General features: G+C 39.9%; 1 protein-coding gene across 2 annotated transcripts in view; it reads left to right on the forward strand.

Annotated features, from left to right (window-relative positions):
* C6H4orf51 (chromosome 6 C4orf51 homolog) overlaps positions 1 to 17,868 on the forward strand; it is a 66,692-nt gene that overhangs the window by 6,561 nt on the left and 42,263 nt on the right. For both annotated transcript variants that reach the window (XM_072621177.1, XM_072621176.1), the window contains exon 2: positions 5,099 to 5,175. In XM_072621177.1, the coding sequence (XP_072477278.1) occupies positions 5,099 to 5,175 (77 nt within the window). The remainder of the gene's footprint in view (positions 1 to 5,098; positions 5,176 to 17,868) is intronic.

Genomic DNA, 17,868 nt, shown 5'->3' on the forward strand with positions numbered 1-17,868 from the left:
CTATGCCCCTCAGCCCCCTTTTTTCACCTCTCAGTCAGATGTTGATAATCAAATCAGCATCATCATTGCTACTGTGAAGAGTATGGCAATCTATTTATTGCCTAAGATTCCAAATTAAAATTCTGTTCCACTCATCCATGGCAGCCTCATCCCTTCGCTATATTTAATAAATGCAAGGTAATTTGGAACGGAGGAAGCAGCAATGAGGGGAATCAAGGCTTCAAATCTGTTTTGTGAAGTTTGAATTCAGTCAAAGGATTGTACTTGAGGACATAGAGGGCCACATGTGGCCTTGAGGCCGCAAGTTCCCCACCCCTGGGCTAGAGCAAAGATTGTGTGAAGGCAAGTAATATTTAACAACTGGAGGTAGATTGGAACTAGGTTGTCAATATTAAATAGAAGAGTTTGTATTTTAGCTTTTTGAGATTGGATCTACCTATCTCACTCAGGTTGGAAATCTAATAGCCATTCATGGTCCAGACCCCACTGATGATTGGTATGGGAGCTTGGGTTTGCTCTGTTTTTCACCTGAGTCAGTTTGTCCTTCCTTAGGTAGCCTGGTGGATTCCTAATTCACAGAAATTCACTATTTTGATTTAAGTCGCTAAAAGCCAGAACCCAAGTTATCTGTCTGCTTCAACCTTCCCTAGAAGCAGGGATTATAGGCATACACCATGTCTGGTCTTTTATTTAACCTTACTGGTAATATGAAGGCACTGGAGTGATGTGATCAGATCTGTGTTGTAATAATATCAATTTGACAATAGGGCAAGATGGGGGTGGAAGGAATAGAGACCTGAGTTAAGGAAACCAGTTAGGAGTCTTTGCAATACTCCAGGCTAAAGGTAATAAGAGACCTGGACTAGGGTATATGTGTTGTGAGCTGAGAAAAGGGACTGAGAGAGGTGTTGAAATGGAATTGACACGACTTGACACTTTATTAGAGAAGGAAGAAAGAGAAGATGAAAATCATCCTTCCAAGTTGGGAACCTGGGTAACTGGAAGGATGGTGCTGTTCTTTATGGAAATAAAGACGTTGGGGTTAGGGTGGTGTTGGGGGGGAGGGTGTAACAGCAAGGACCCCAGCATGCACAGGAGAGCTTGCTGTACAGGTTCTTAGATCTACTTTTCTAAAAAGAAAGCAACTTTTGAGGAGTCAATAATCACTTTAATCAAACATATATGCCAACAGAGAAAATACAAGCAGAGAAATAAAGACCAACAGACAGGGCTTCCAACTGCCTGACCATAAGCAATGCATGTATCACAGACCAACAGACAGATCCAACTGCCTGACCATAAGCAATGCATGTATCACAGACCAACAGACAGGGCTTCCAACTGCCTGACCATAAGCAATGCATGTATCACAGACCAACAGACAGATCCAACTGCCTGACCATAAGCAATGCATGTATCACAGACCAACAGACAGGGCTTCCAACTGCCTGACCATAAGCAATGCATGTATCACAGACCAACAGACAGATCCAACTGCCTGACCATAAGCAATGCATGTATCACAGACCAACAGACAGATCCAGCTGTCTGACCATTACATACATATATAGTTACCAGAGAGAGAAGCACTGACATCTGGCTTTTCCAAGCCAGGGGGGCTCCTTAGTGGCTGCCCAGAGTTTCATCTGGCCAAACAAACACTTTCAATGAGTAAGCCCCAAAGTAAAACCTCACCTCAGAGGATTTATACACTTTTCAGAGCTGGAGGGCAGGACTCTCTGACCCAGTGCCTCAATAGAAATTAACAAAAGGTATTGAGGCCTGTTAATTGGAGGGGAAGATCTTTAACTCTTTCCCCTACCCCCCATTAACCTTACATTAATATTACAGAGAGACACAATAATGAAAAGGAGGAATGAAAATCCTTAACCCTGTCTTTGGTTTTGGGCACTTATCACTTTTCCTATTAGAAGTTTCACTTTTGTTGTCATGGTAAGAAAAAGAGGATGAGCCCTAAGTGGAAAAAAACCCCAAGTTTTCTTCATTTCTCTTAGTTAATGAGTACTTCTCCCTTTCCTGTTGTTTTCCCTATTTCTAGCCAGTTCTTCCTTGGCTGATTGGGGACCAGGTGTGTGGGGGTGTCAGGTGAGACTTTGAGGGAAGATAAAACCCTTACATTTCTCCTTACATTTCATATTTCTTTCAGCTTGACCTGTGGTCAACAAGGCTCTTTATTTTTGCTCAAGGGAGAGGTTATCGGCAGTTCCACCTCCACGGACAGTCACTTCTCCACTACAAGCACAGGGTCCCAAGGGCTCCTTCCTTGAACTTTTCTCTGACTTCAGCCTGCAACCCCTGAATAACCTGCTGTGTAGTTATAACACAGAAAGATATTAACTAATTTTTACTCATTTAGATGCTTAGCATTGAGGCTGTCACCATGGATTCTCGATGTTGTTCCCTTAGAGAGTTGAAATGAGTCAGTCTATTCGGTGAAGAAAAAATGCTCTGGTTTATCATTTCTTTTTATGCCCCCTAATAATTTTATTCATTTTTTTTAACTTAATGCTGTTGCAATTAAGTACTTAACTCAAAAATACATGGAAAATGAAAGAAATCTGAAATACTGATTTTTAGAAAGCTGTTTAAGCTTAAGCAGCTTTAAGCTTTAAAACAGTTTTAATCTCATTTTGTTTTGTATTATTGATGTTAAATAACCAAGAATAATAGGACATTTGAGAGATCTGTGGCACTTTTATGTTGCTATGTGGTATTAAATGATAAAGATGATAATGAATAAGCATTTATTAAATGCTTACTATGTACCTTCGAGGTCCTCTGGTAGACCAGGGCTTGTTTCCGCCCTCAAGGAGTTTACAAACTATTAGGCCTAAGGTTCTGCAACTTTTTTGTATCTGAGAAGCCTACAGACCCCTTTTGGGAATTTTGTAAAATGTCTAAAATATATAGAATTGCAAAACAAACCAATTATATTGAAACACAGTTATCAAAATGTAAAAAAACCACAACAACAAGGAAACAAGGTCACAGACCTCATGTAATCCCACGTCAAGAATCCCTGTACTAAGCAGATTCAAACACACATAGGAGAGTGGTGGCCAGGTAAGGGAATTTTGTTAATGAGAATCATGGGAATTGAGAGAAGAGTCAATAGACTCTTACACCATTTTCCCAGTAGCAAAGGTTAGATTGATTTGAGAAATCCCAAAAGAGGTGGAAAGGATAGAGAGGAATATGACACGGTGGAGAGAAAGATGTCAAAATGCTTCTCGATAGTCACTGATGTATTTAAATGGATGGTTGGATGAGATGTTGGAAGCACAGTCCGGGGCTGGCTAGATATAGTATGCTAGGTGAGTGTTCTCTCTCATTCATTTGCCAAATGACAACTCAGCCCTATGTGGTAGTTCCAAAACTGAGTTGGACTGTTGTGGGGGGAAGAACCATGGGATTTACTTTGCATTTCAACTGTCACTGAGGACAGCATTAGGAATAATATGGAGGAGAAGTAATGTCCTGCATAGTTTAAAGCTCATACTAAAGTGACAAATTACCCAAGACTAGGTAATATGGCATTTTTCAGGTAGAGACAGTTTGAATTTCCATTAGCAGTGTAGTCATCTGCCAGGATTTGTGGACACACAGAGTAGGGGAAAGGGTATATTGTATGAAGCCCCACCTCCATTGAACCTTGTTATCCAAGTGAAATCTGGTTACAATGAATATCAAGAAACCCACTTCCTGCCTCTCAATGAAGAAGTGGGGGACCATGGTTACCGCATGTCACACATACCATGGGTGCCATGACAGTTGTTTTTTGTTAACTGGTTTTCTTTGTTCCAGAGTGCTTAATTGGGGAGAGGGAAGAGTATACTGAGCAGTGATTATGGTGTAGAAAATATAAGGTATCAATAAAACTTTGAAAAGTATAAGGTGAAAAAAGGAGAGGAAAGGTGGTACCAAGCCCTTGGATGATGTGTGTGGCAGGATGTATAAGTTTGCTTTACTATACTTATTTCTATTTGAAGGAGGAAATGTAAACTCCTTGAGGGAAGGAACTAGCCCTGGTCTACCAGAGGGCCTGGAAGGTACATAGGAAGCGTTTAAGTAGTGGGAAGTAATAGAGAACAAGAAAAAAAAAACAATAGAACGACAATAACAAAAGAATATGAAAAGAATTGAGATGGGACAAAACCAAGTCAATTTCAAAATCATTTGATATGCTTAAAAAAACTGAAACTCTATGTAACAAAAGCTTTTTTTTCATATCCAATTCTCTTTTCTGGTTTTTTTTTTTTGTGTGTATTGAAATTTTTGTTTTGTGGATGACTGTTAAGTTCCTAATAAAAAACGAAAGATTACATTAAAAAGAAAAAGAGAGTGGAGGGAGGTGTCAGTCAGCAAGTCCCAACTTACATGACAGTTAAGAAGTGTGGAAAGAGAGAATTTCTGCTTAGATTGTGTATGACCGTATCTGGTCTTTTTAAATTTTAATTTTTTAGCTCGAACTGGGCCTCCATGGAAGCATGGAGGGACTTCTCCAAGAAATGGGCATTTCTAGGCATGGTCTTCTACCGTTCAGAGAAAATGATTCATACTCAGCTCCCTGGTCAAAGGCTGTTGAGTACTCACCTAACTGGTTGTCCCTAGTTTTGCTGGACTTGCGTCTAGAATCTTCAATGAATGAACTCTAGAGGTCTGCTGAGGAGCAGAGTCCACACCTGTTTGCATTCTCATTTCCTCCAGAAGCCCAGAGCTCTGTGACTAATATGATTTACATGCATTTTAAAAAGTTGTACAGGGAAACAAACATAATTACTATAATCTTTCCTGATTCATTCTGAGCGCACTTATCTTATTTTGAAAACTCTCCAGAGAGTCACTCACAAATCCAATTGAAACAGTTATATTCATAAGATGTTACCCCTTTATGACAAATGTAGGGACAAATAAGTCACTAATGGCTGAATGGGAAGGCCCAACTTGGCCTGATTTATTGGGAGGAAAAATGGGAAAACACACGAGAATTTTTTAAAAAGTGATTTGAGCTCCCAGTTATATAGAAATGCATAATCCTTTGTAATTAAAAAAGGCATCACTCTTTTGTTCTTTCCAGATTGTTTCTAGTGAACAAAATCCATTATCTTCCTGGATATTACCACTGTAAAGCACGAGAGCCTGAAAAAATGAAAGGTAAATGGGAACATTTCTTCTGGGGACAATTCATGTAAGGCTGTGTTAGAACTCAGTTAAGGTGACTCCTAGATCCTCGTCTGTATATCATGGAGACGATGATGTTTTTATGAGGAAGGAGAAGAGGCAGTTCATTATTGGCCCTAGCTGCTTTAAAAGATGACAACTATTTTAAGTGCATAATTCAATCCACTTCCATTTAAGTTGAATTCAATGATCAATTATTAAATGCTAGAAAGTAGGGACACAAAAACAAAAGAATGAAATACTTTCTGTCCTCACAGTTTGCTTGCAATTGAGAGAGACAACATGTACAAATTTAAATATACACAGAATACCGAAATATGAGAGAGTTTTGAGGGGAAGACATATTAATGCCTTCTAACTGTGGGCACAGGAAAGACCTCTCATGTACCAAAGGTGAGCTTTGGAGGAACTTAAGACCCTCCTTGATGGAATTTATGTGTTATGGGAGGCATCCAAAGTGAAAAACAATAAGTTTGTTGGAGGGGGTGTGTGTGTGTGATTGGCAAAAGATGAAATGATGGGGGAAAGAAAGCTTCGAACTTCCTAACTGACTGATTTATGAAGCAATGCGTGCCAGTTGCCTAACAAATCAGGACCAGGAGAAATAAAGAAGTTCCACAAGAAGGAGAATGATATAGGAGTTAAGCCTTTAAGGAATCTAGGGTCCTGGGAGGCCCAGATAAAGAGAGCACATTCCAGGCATGAGTAACCCACACAACAAAGACAAAGGAGGCGATAGTGTGAGCTGAGTGAAGGAATCATAAATTTGATTGGAATGCACTCATCACATACATAATATTTATTTTCATGTTTTCCATTCTTATAGCCTATCTTCCATTCTTCTCTCTCTACCAATTTTGAGCATGAAATAGATGATTTTTTTTTCTCCATATTTTTTTCTCCTGGTGGACTTTCTCTCGAAAGCAAGTCCTCAACCTGTGAAGGCTTGGGAGAACCAGTCTTTTTCAAATCCAAATTAGGATTTTTAGCATCTTATAGAACCAATGGCTGTAATCACTCCTACCCCTTTGTGGTACCTACAGGGTTACAATTTACTTTTTCTGCTTCTGGGAGGGAACAGAGCTAGATTGCTGCTTCCCTGGGCTTTGGTAAATAATAGAGCTATGTATTTTTTAACAGTTGCCCTGGAGGATTTAAATTCTTCCAGCTTCTTGAAGAAGTTAGATTCAAGCCACTAGCCCATTTGAAATGAGTGTTTCTCTGTGCTTTTTTTTTTTTCCAGACCAGGAGGAGTCAAGGGAATTGCTCAGATAGAACCATAGATCTAGTGCCAGAAGGAGCTGTAGAGGCCATCTGGTCTAACCCCTTCAATTTGCAGATTAGGAAACTGAAACCCCAGGAAGGTTAGATAACCAGCCCCAGGTTGTACAGGTAGTAAGTGTCAAGATTGGGATTTGAATTCAGGTCTTCTTCATTACCCAGCCAGTGCATTTTTTTTTTTTATTGGCAAGGCCATTGGGGTTAAGTGACTTGCCAGGGTCACACAACTAGTAAGTGTTGTATCTGGATTTGAACTTAAGTCCTCCTGACTCCAGGGCTGGTGCTCTATCCATTGGGCCACCTAGCTGTCCCGAGCCAATGCATTTTGCCTCTCATTCTGCTTTCTATACCATCCTTTTTCATTTATTGCTGAAGGTAGTTCTCTCCAATATGAGTCAGGACTAGGTAATAGAATGTGAAACCTCCTGAGAGCTTTACTCTGGGACAGTGAGTCTAGTCTAGGCAGCTGAAGAGTATAGTCCTGTTAGAATTACATGGCCTAGTTAATCACCTTGGACCCATTCTGTGGCCGATAGCCAAAGAGCCTGCCTGGGAGTGGGTCAGTAATGTTCTCAGCTCTATGAAGCAGCCACGATTGTCCAAGCAGTGATGATCTCATTGGATTCCCCCTCTTCTCTTTAGCAGTAAAAATATGTGGGGAAAAAAAAGGAATATGTGATGTGAGTGTACGTTGTAGCAAATGTGCTCTGATAATAAAATTAATAGTAGCCCCAAAGACAGACTTGGGCTGCACAGAGACAGAATCCAGTAACAGATACTACTACTGTCATTATCACTACTCTTACTCCTGCTGCTGATACCATCCTTATTACCACTATATTACTACCACAACTACCACCACCACCACTACCACCACTGCTGCTACTACAATACCACCACTACCGCCACCACTATTCCTACCACTAGTGCTGCTACTACGGCTACTACTATACTACTACTACCACCACTACCACCACCATTACTATGATTACCACTGCTACTCTACCACCACCACCACCACCACTGTTACTATTGCTACTATTAATACCTAGCTAACTGCAGAGATTCAGGGAGAAACAGGAAGATAACATAAAGATTATAAATGTATAATTGAAAAAGAATAGTAAAACAAGTTGATCAACTATGTAATTATAAAGACTCATTGTGGCTGCAGAAAAGTTGAAGGAAAGTCAGCTAGCTACCTAGCATGTATTTATATAGTTCCACTATACTCTGCCTTGAGCCAGTCATACATGTAGCATATGATATCATAGGAATTACATTTTAGAAGGGACACTGACAAATAAGCACCTCTAGGGAAGGGCTGGAAATAGTGTCATAATTAATCAATTAATAATCAATAAGCAATTATGAATGCCAAGCCATGTGCTAAGTGCCAGGGATGGAATGCCTGGGTATTTACATTCTAACAAGAGAGACAACCTGTATGTGTCTAAATATACATGGGATATATACAAAATGAAAGCAACGTAGCCTGGAAGGGAGGGCGCTAGCTTTTGAATAGACCAGGAAAGGCTTCATGTGGAAGGCAGCACTTGAGCTGGTACTTGAAGGAAACCAGGAATTCTGAGAAGCACCTGGGGAATGGCTAGTGCATGGAGATGGAAGATGCAGCATGGTGTGTGCACAATATTCACAGAGTTTGTGAAAGGGAGTTCCATGGAAGAAAACAGAGAATGAAGGAGGAGAGCATGCTGTGAAGAGATTTCAGTGCCAAAGAGGCATTTTCATTTGCTCGTAGAAGTAACAGGGAACCATCTGGGTTTACCTATTGAGGGAAATGATCAGACCTGTGCTATAGGAAAATCACTTTGAGAGGTAGGTGGAGGATGGATTGGTGTGAAGGAAGGCTTGAGATAGGGAGACCAGATGGGAGGCTATTGAAAAGGTCCAGGACAGAGGCCTGAAGTAGGATGGTGGCTGTGGGAGTGGAAAGGAGGAAGGGGATTCCTCACCTCTGGAAGGAAAGGACGAAGGTGACTTTCAACTTTACTGGGGCCAGATGGACCTTTATAATTACTTTGCTAATTAGCACGTTTCATTGTTCTTTTTCATCTATAATTTTTGTCTAGTTTATTTTCCTGGTTCTCTCTGTGTCTCTGCAGCTGATTTGGTTTTGAATGGTTCTCAATGATTCTACAAACTTGGGCCAAGCAGTAACTGATTAGAGGTTTCTTACAACTGTCAACACACAGAAGTCACTAAGTTGTTCGGTACTTTGTCTCCATTCCCTAAGTCTGCCAAAACTAGCTCTAGATATTATGTTATTTTATATTATATTATTATATATTATAATATATATTATATGTTTTATATATATTTATATATAATATATATTATATAATATAATATATATTATATTATTATTTTAAAATAAACCAAGTGAATCAAAGGATCATAGGTTTAGTCAGTAGGTACCTCAGAAGTTACCTGGTGAGATCTCTTCATTTTACATAGGAAAAATCTGAAGCCCTGAGAAGTTTTGTGATTTGCTCAAAATCACATCCCCAAGCATTTCTGAAATGCCTACTATGAGCCAAGGTCACGCAAGTAGTAAGTGGCAGAACTGAGATTGAACTCATTTGCTCTGACTTCAAATTCATTGAGTTTTTCACTGTGCTTCATTGTCTTAGTATAGGGTTTAACACAAATATGACATGAGAACCTTTCTCTCTTTCCCTCTTCTCACCTTTCACCATCATTACTTTGAAATAAAAATTCTCATTCTATCTCTATTTTCTTTTCCTTATGGATAAAAAAAAAATGCATAGTGTCAAATGATGCAGCTTGGGTCCTTTAAGGTAGTCTTAAAATTTGGTCCTTCTAGTGTTAAGGGGGCATAAAGTTTCCAGGTAAAGTGATACAGGGACATATTATGTTCTCAAGAATATTGTGATAACCTATATTGGAGACCCTCAGTGGCATGGTCTGCCATGGTGTCGCCACCTTCAGACTCCAATTTGAAAACCTGGGAAACAAGGAGACACTGAAAAAAAAAGCCATTTTTTAGCCAGCCTAAGAAACTTTGAGGATCTAAATACAAAAGTACTATGAAATGAAAAGAACTATTTTTTAAGAGGAAGAAGAGGAAAACAAATCAGCAAAATTGAGCAAAAATGCATCCAAAAATGTTTTGTCCTTTCCTATAGACCCTTGCCTCTGCAGAGTAGCAGGGGGGTCTTGTATCCATATAAATCTTCTTACGTCTTTTCTTTGAGGTCAGTCTTGCTCTCTGTAACTTGGCAACATCCTCATTCCTATTGCTTTAAGGTTTGCAGAACACTTTCCTGTGTGTAAATAGCTATTGTCCCCATTTTAGACACATGACTCTGAGGGGGTTCCTTTCAGCTCTAAATGGGAATACTACCCCTATTACTTGCCTTACGCAGAGCTGTTGTAGGGAAAGTGCTCTGTAAATCTTAAAAGTGTTGCACAAAAAGGAATTATATACAGGGTATTTAATAATTTAAAACAGCACTAAGATTTTGGGGACATCCTGTGTGTAGTATACTAGAAAAAGCTCTGGATTTGACATCAGAAGTCCTGGGTTCAAAATCTGCCTCTGCCCTTCTAGTTTCTGTTGAAGGCTGGAATCGTTGAGGTGTAGAAGAAAGTCAGGTATAGCTGGAATGGGGCAGGGGCAGGGAGAGGGGACTGTTTCCAGGATTCTCCAAGCTTTGGCTGAAATGGACCCTTGAGTAGATCACATCCGGTTCAGGCCAGAACATTAAGGGTGGAAGGCTGGGTGGGCTGCTTCCTTCACTCCCTTGTCAAGATCAGCCCCTCCAACCACACCCTAAAACCCTTTTGGATTCCAAGTTCTGTTGTTTCTAGGGACTGTACCTCCTGATCCCAGAGTTAAAACACTACAATGATAGTTTTAGAATCCAATGCACCTACCAGGGACTGCTAACAACTCCCTCAGTTTACAGAGGGAACCCTCAGAATGAAACATCTGAAAAAAGACCCCCTGCTTTTTTCCTGCTGTGTGAAGGCATACACAGCACACACATACACACACACGCTCATGCGCGCACACATGTGTACACACATGCACACACAGAGATACACGCATACACATGTGTGCACACACAGAGACACACATATTTCACACACATGTACACACACACCCAAATGCATACAACCACAAGCATGATTTTTGCACACTGTTCAGACACATTTGGGATTCCGATTCAGGTTTGTGTGGCTGGTAGGGGCGGGTGGGCCAGCGCACCCAGAGTCTTCAGCTAATGCACAATGTTGTCTAAGGTGTGCCAACTTTTGACAAGCAGAATCTGGGCTGAGGAGCATTTGAAGTGCCAGGAATATAGACGCTAGTGGGACATACTAGGACTATTGGTCCTTGATCCTCTCCCCATCTCCCTTCTCCCTCGCCCCTATGACTGTGAGCACTACTAGTTTAGAAAACAGTGGCCATGGAACTTCAGAAGAAGCCCTTGGGTTCTCCCAAGCCCTAGGCTTTCCAAGCTGACTGCACAGAGGATCCTAAGATCCTAAACCTGGGGCTAGAAGGAACTGTGTGTGTCTTCTGGTGCAGCTTCATCTCCAGAGAGGGAATCTGAGACCAGGAGAGGTTAAAGCTACTTTCTAGAGTCACACGGAAGAGATGGAAGGGCCCGCATCTCAGTCCAGCTTCTGAGACTCCAAGCTGGGGGCTTTGCATATACAGACTGCATTTTATAAGTGCTATTAAACGTGTTCTTTTTCTTAGCTTCTTCGAGCGGCAGTTTCCAAATCTATACTTGCTATTGCTTGCCTTACACAGAGCTGCTGTAGGGAAAGTTTTGTAAATCTTAAAAGCGTTGCACAAAAAATTGTTATATATTGGGCTCATGATAGCTTAAAATGGCACTAAGATTTTGGGACATCCTGTGTTAGGATTGCCTGGATTTTGATTATTTTGTGTGCCTTACCTTGATACGAGTAAAACATACACACACACACACACACACACACACACACACACACACACACACACACACACACACACACACTTTTTTTCAAAGATAAGAAATAGAACACTTGCATCACCGTTCAAGTTCACTGCCTTCTGACCAGCGGAGGTAGGCTAATTAGCGTTTTGACTTGGGTTGTGAAATTTCCAACCTTGATTGCCATAGCCAAGTTTGCCTAGAGGAAACCCTGCCTGGAGCCACAGAGCTCGGATCTTTTGTGCTGTGTACCTTACTTAAGATCAAAAGGCATCTAATGAATGGTTAAATGTTGCAAGAAAATATTGAAGTGAAAAGCAACTGTTTCAAAATTCCCTGCGGAGATGGGACACAGGGGAACATTGGCAGCCAAAGCTGTTATTAAGGTCATATATAGACATCATCTGTTTCTGTGAGCATCTTAATAGGAAAGCCTCCCATGTCTGGAGGAGGGGCCAAGCTCGATGCCTCCCATCCACGAGGAAGATAAAATGACAGAATGGTTTTCCTGGGCTTGTGTGCCTGGGCATGCATTTCTTTCAAGACATGGAGCAGGAGAGAGGCATGAGGCTTTGAAGAAAGTTTTGAATCTGTCCTTGGCTCTGACCCTCGCGTAGGATGTTGCCAGCCAGATTCCTTTGGAATAATTGCATGTTCCCTTTGTCTAGTCTCTACAGGGAATTTAGAAACAATTACCTTAAACTTGAATATTTTCTTGCAATTTCTAACTATTCATTGGATGGCTTTCTCAAATAAGGTGCAGAGAATATGACCTGAGTCATAAGATTTAGCTTAGGAAGGGATGACAGAGACATAAAAACATAAACATTTTTTTAGGATCTACTGTGCAAGGAAGAGGGAGGGAGGGGGGAAGAGAGAGAGGGAAAGGAGAGGAGAGGAGAGAAGAGGAGAAAAAAGGAGAAGAGAGAAGAGGAGAAGAGAAGGGGGAAGGACAGGGGAGGGAAGGGGAGGAGAGGAGAAAGGACAGGAGAGGACAGGAGAAAAAGTGTGTGTGTACGTGTGTATAGACTTCTGGTTAAGCCTTGGGCTATTGGACAAGACTTTTATTTTTTTCCATTTACCTGGTTCACCCCTATAGAACACTTATTCAAAATGCAATAAAAGCCAGCTTATCTTTATCTGGAAAAAAAATTATAAAATCACATGCAACAAATAAAGTTTAAAGAAAGCAGGAAACTTCTGAGGGTGATGCCAGTTCATTATGGAGTAATGAGGCAAAGGGAGGGAAGGAAGTAGAGAAGGGGATACATTTACCAGGTCCTAGGAGCAGCAATAGTCTGGGAAACCACATCATTCTGTCCCCAGATTATTCCTTAAGTGGGTGGATGAGGTAGACAAGGCTCCTGTGCTTAACTTGTAATCGGCTGGCCACTGATTCTGGTGCCTGTTTGTGACCTCCCTCCCCAACCCCTTTACTCTCTATAGGGCTCCAAAGTCTCCAATCTTCCCCCATCCAGGTGCTTTCTGCCTCCTATTATCCTTCAGTCCAGTGGGAAAAACCAAGCTTCCCTCCTTCCTGATAAGAAGAGACACTAATATTGAACATACTTGCACTGGGACTGCATGGCAGATGGGTATATATAACATATGATACACAAAATTCCTGAGGATAGAGTGGGGATTCTGTACACAGAGGATTTGAGATTGATGCCTTCATTCACTCATTTTCAGCACATCGCAACATATCACAGGTTTCATGTCTCAGGATTAAGTGGATTTATGGAGTTCATTGAAATGGATCTGAGACTTGTGGAGTCAGAAGTTCTTTCTAGCGATCCACACCACAATCCATACATACCTACCCATCACTCTTGTCTATGTTCTCCTGAATGTTTGTCTAGGGGGCGGAGAGGTTCACCCAGTGGATTATATTATTCAGTTCTAGCAAAACTAACCTTCACAAATTGTTCAAGTAACTTAAAAAGATTTCTTCGAAAGAGTTGCCAAGCTTAAAGATGAATTGCGCATTTTTCTTTTATAAAAAGACAAGTGTCCCAAATTTGCTGACCTTTTCTGTGAGTACAAATAGCTGTTAATAGTATTCTACCTAACAGATATTAAAGCACACACACACACACACACACACACACACACACACACGATCTGTCCTTTCAAGGTAAAGGTGACTTTTTTAAACAAGTGAGAAAGTAGCTCCTTTTCAAAAGAAATTTCTTTGAAGAAAGCATTTTGAAAATTGATGTTTTGAAACATTTCCATCCTTGTGATCTTGTTGCAAGAATGACTGGTGTGTAACCTATAAAATCTCTCATACCTGCACATTTAGAAAACTTGGAAACTCAAATTTTCTAACCTATTTAAAAATCTTCTTGACAGTTTCAGTGTTATTTGAACTCATTTGTTAAAACATAAAAATGCCACAACTCCTCACTAGTTTTCAAGAACAACTGATTGCTCTCAAGGAATGTTTCCGAGTCTACTTTCAACAAAAGCTTTTATAAAATTGGTGGATGAAGATCATGTAACATGAGTATTGTGATTTACTAAGCACAATTAATGATGTCCTTCTGCCATTTGGCATGTTTCTGTGAGCTATCTTTTTTAGCTCGAAGAGCCAAGCATTTAAATAAACTGAACTTAGAACCAGATCTTAAAATTGCTGTATCACAACGTGTGAAGCCAAAATTGTTAAAAAATAATGAAGCATATCCAACCATATTGCTCTTATGAAACTATCGCTGGATGACACTGCCTCTCCTCTGGCCTTCATTCCTAACTGCTCCCCATTGGTAACTTAGCTTCAGCCCCTTGAACTACTCAGCTGTGATCTGGTCCTGCCAGGATCAAAGCCTTCAATTCATTCTCAAAGCATCCTCAAACCATGTAATCTCTACCCTGGTCTTCATCCCGGATGGCCAATTGGATTGTAGTCATCGTTACAAGTATTCGCTTAGCTCTGTTCCAGGTGAACTTTTCCCATATCTTACCTGAATCCAGAACGTCACTTCATTCTCTACCCATCTCCACATATATGAAAACTTATTGTTTGCTCTTTTTTTTTGGAGACAATTGGCATTAAGTGACTTGCCCAGGGTCACAGCTAATAAGTGTCTAAGGCTGGATTCGAATTCAGGTCGTCCTGAGTACGAGGCCAGTTCTCTATTCACTGCACTACCTAGCTGCCCCCTATTGCTTATTTTTAAAATGTATATTAAAATAAATATGTATAAACAACATTTATTATCAAAACTATTCTGCATGTATGTGCTTCCTTCTGAACTTCTCTTCTGTGCATTTTTAAAAAAATGTTTTTATGACACCCTTTTCTCCATGATGACTGCTATCCTCCACCACTTAAGTCTCTTTGCTCCAATTAAAAAATAAAATACAATAAAAAAACTCATTGTAACAACTTTGCATAGTCTGCAAGTTTCTCTGGTAAGAGTCTCATTTTCAAGATACATAAGGAATTGATTCCAAGTTGTAAGAGTAGAATCTGTTCCCCAGTTAATAAATGGTCAAAGGATATGAACATGCAGTTTTCTAAGGAAAAAATCCAAGCTATCATTAGCCATGTGAAAAAAAATCTCCAAATCAGTAAAATTTAGAGAAATGCACTTATAGTAACTTTCAGGCTCTACCTCACACCCTGCAGACTAGCAAATATGATGGAAAAGGAACATGACAAATGTGGAAGGGGCTGAGGGAAAAGAAGCATATGAATGTACTGCTGTTGGAACTCTTAGCTGGTCGAGTTGTTCTGGACAATATTTCACAACTATTCTCCAAGAATTATTGAACTGTGTATATACCATTTGACCCAGAAACACTGTTATTAGGCTTACATCCCAAGGAGATCAAAGGGAGAGGAAGAGGACATATATATGCAAAAGTATTTGTAGCAACTCTTTTGGGAATATTAACAAACAGAAAACTGAGAGTTTCTTATCAATTGATAAACAACTGAACAAATTATGGTACGTGAATGTAATGAAATACTATTTTGCTGTAAGAAATGGAGAAATGGATGTGTTCAGAGAAACCTGAGAAGACTTGTATGAGGGTGGTGCAGAATGACATTAACGAAGAGTGGAGACAATTTTTTATATTAATAATGGTATAAAGACAAACAATTTTGAAAGACTTAATAACTCTGATCAACACAGTGACCAACCATGATTACAGAGAATCAGTGGTGAAGAATGCTCCCTACCTCCTGACAGAGTAGTGATGGATTCAAGGTGCAGAATGAGACAGACATTTTTTTTCTGGACATGGTCCATTCAAGAATGCATTTTGTTCGACAGTGTGTATTTGTTGCAAGGGTTTTGTTTTATCTTCCTCCCCCCATCCCCACTGGAAAGAGGAAAGGGGACAGTGGATATGCTAAAATATTAAATTAGTATTTTAAAAATAAAGTGTAAAATTTTTATATACTTTTTAAAAAGCAAGCAATGAAAAGTCGTGATTTAATACATCTGTACTCTATGTATTTGGAAAAGTTCCTTTTTGTTGTTTTAAGTTTAAAAATAAAAAAGAAAATAAAAGCAAAAAATATATGATCAGGCAAAACAAATCCACACAATGGACATGTTTAAAATGTATTTCCCTTTCTGAACTTCAAGCCTATCACCTCTCTGTCAGGAGCTAAGTAGCATGTTTTATTATAGATCCTTTGAAGACATGACTGGTCATTTCATTGATCAGAGTTGTGAAGTCTTTCATAACCCTGTATATATACACTGTTTATAACCAGTGTTGTCACATAAATTGTTCTCCTAGTTTTGCTCACTTCACTCTGCATCAGGAATTGTCTAGAATTCTCCAAAATCTACTCTTCTGTCATTCCTTATGAACCAATTAACATATCCTTTATATATTTATTTGACAAACTATGACATATACAATGGCATAATATTCCTATAGTGCCACAATTTGGTCAACCAGTTTCCCAAAGTGGTGGGCACCCTTTGAGAATTCTGGGTTTCCCTAGTTGTCTTTTTTCAACCTTTTAAGCCCCTGACTCCACTTTAGGATCAGGAAGTTTGTTTTGCTTGGGGCTTTTCCATGAACCTCTTTGAACAATATCCCTTCTTCACATACCTCTATCAGCTAATTTCTCTGCTGAGTTTATTTCTCCACCAAATTGTGTTTGTTCAACCTTCCTTTTGTTCATCTCAAAGAAGGGAGGCTCATCTTTTATCTGCCACCTCCACCCCTTTCCACCATGCTTGTATGCTTCCCTTCTTACCTTTTCTCAATCATGAGAAATAACAAATTCTATACCCTTTTTCCTTCTTTCTGCCTTCCTATAATTTTCTTTTTATCCTCCATCCTTTTTCTCTTCAATAACCAAGGACTGAATTAACCCACTGAGAAACCTCTATTTTCTGGTTTAACTCTACATCTATTATTCAGATTATGACAGGAAATGGAACAAATAACCTTATAGAGCTTGGAAAACTACATACAGAATGCACATAATTCACCTCATACATACATATACATATGTGTATGTATAAATATGCACACAGGTATATAATATAAAATCCACTTGTGTATATGTATATGTGGGCATATACTATACAGGATATGTATGTACGTATATATTATATAGGAATGTATATGTGGAGTTTTCTAAGCTCCATGGGCAATCCATTCATTTATTTGTCTTTATCTCAACAACAGATACTCTTCATGCACTTGGCTTTATCTGTGCAAGTGGTTTGGGAACTCATGAAATACTGATAGCTGCAACTCTGGGCAATTCATTAAAGCTCTCTCTATCTTAGTTTCCTCATCTGTAAAATGGGGATAATAATAGCACCTACTTCCCAGGATTGTTGTGAGGATTAAGTGGACCAGATAACATATAAAGCATTTTACAAACAACAAAGTGTTAAATAAACCGCAGTTATCATTCTGATGGGGGTGACAACTTGTAAATACGTAAGTTTATACAAGCTATATTCAGAGGAGATAAAGGGGAAGATGTTAGCTGCTGGGGAAGAGGGGACAAAGAAAGGTCCCCTGCAGAAGGTAGGATGTGAGCTAAGTCTTGGAGAAAGCCCTGGAAAGTAAGAGGCCGAAGTGAGGGGGCAGAGCATTCCAGACATGGGAGACAAGCCAGGACAGAGGCGCAGAGGCTGGAGAAGGAAGTGTGTGCATAAGAAAAATGATTCTGGCAATGATATAAAGAATGGCTTAGACATCGGGAAAGAGTAAAAGGGAGAAGACCTTTCAAAAGGTAGGGGGTTATTACAATAGTCTAGGTGGGTGTGAATACGTCAGGTGGCATTGGATGGATACAAGAGGTACTAGTAGAAATGAAGTCGCAGACATCTGGCACCTGATGAGACAAAGCTGAAGGAGAAGAAAGAATTTAAGAGCACCCCAAGCACCCCTAAAGTTGTGGACATGGGAGATGGGGGGA

This window comes from Notamacropus eugenii, chromosome 6 (genome assembly GCF_028372415.1).
Source record: "Notamacropus eugenii isolate mMacEug1 chromosome 6, mMacEug1.pri_v2, whole genome shotgun sequence".
NCBI lineage: Eukaryota > Metazoa > Chordata > Mammalia > Diprotodontia > Macropodidae > Notamacropus > Notamacropus eugenii.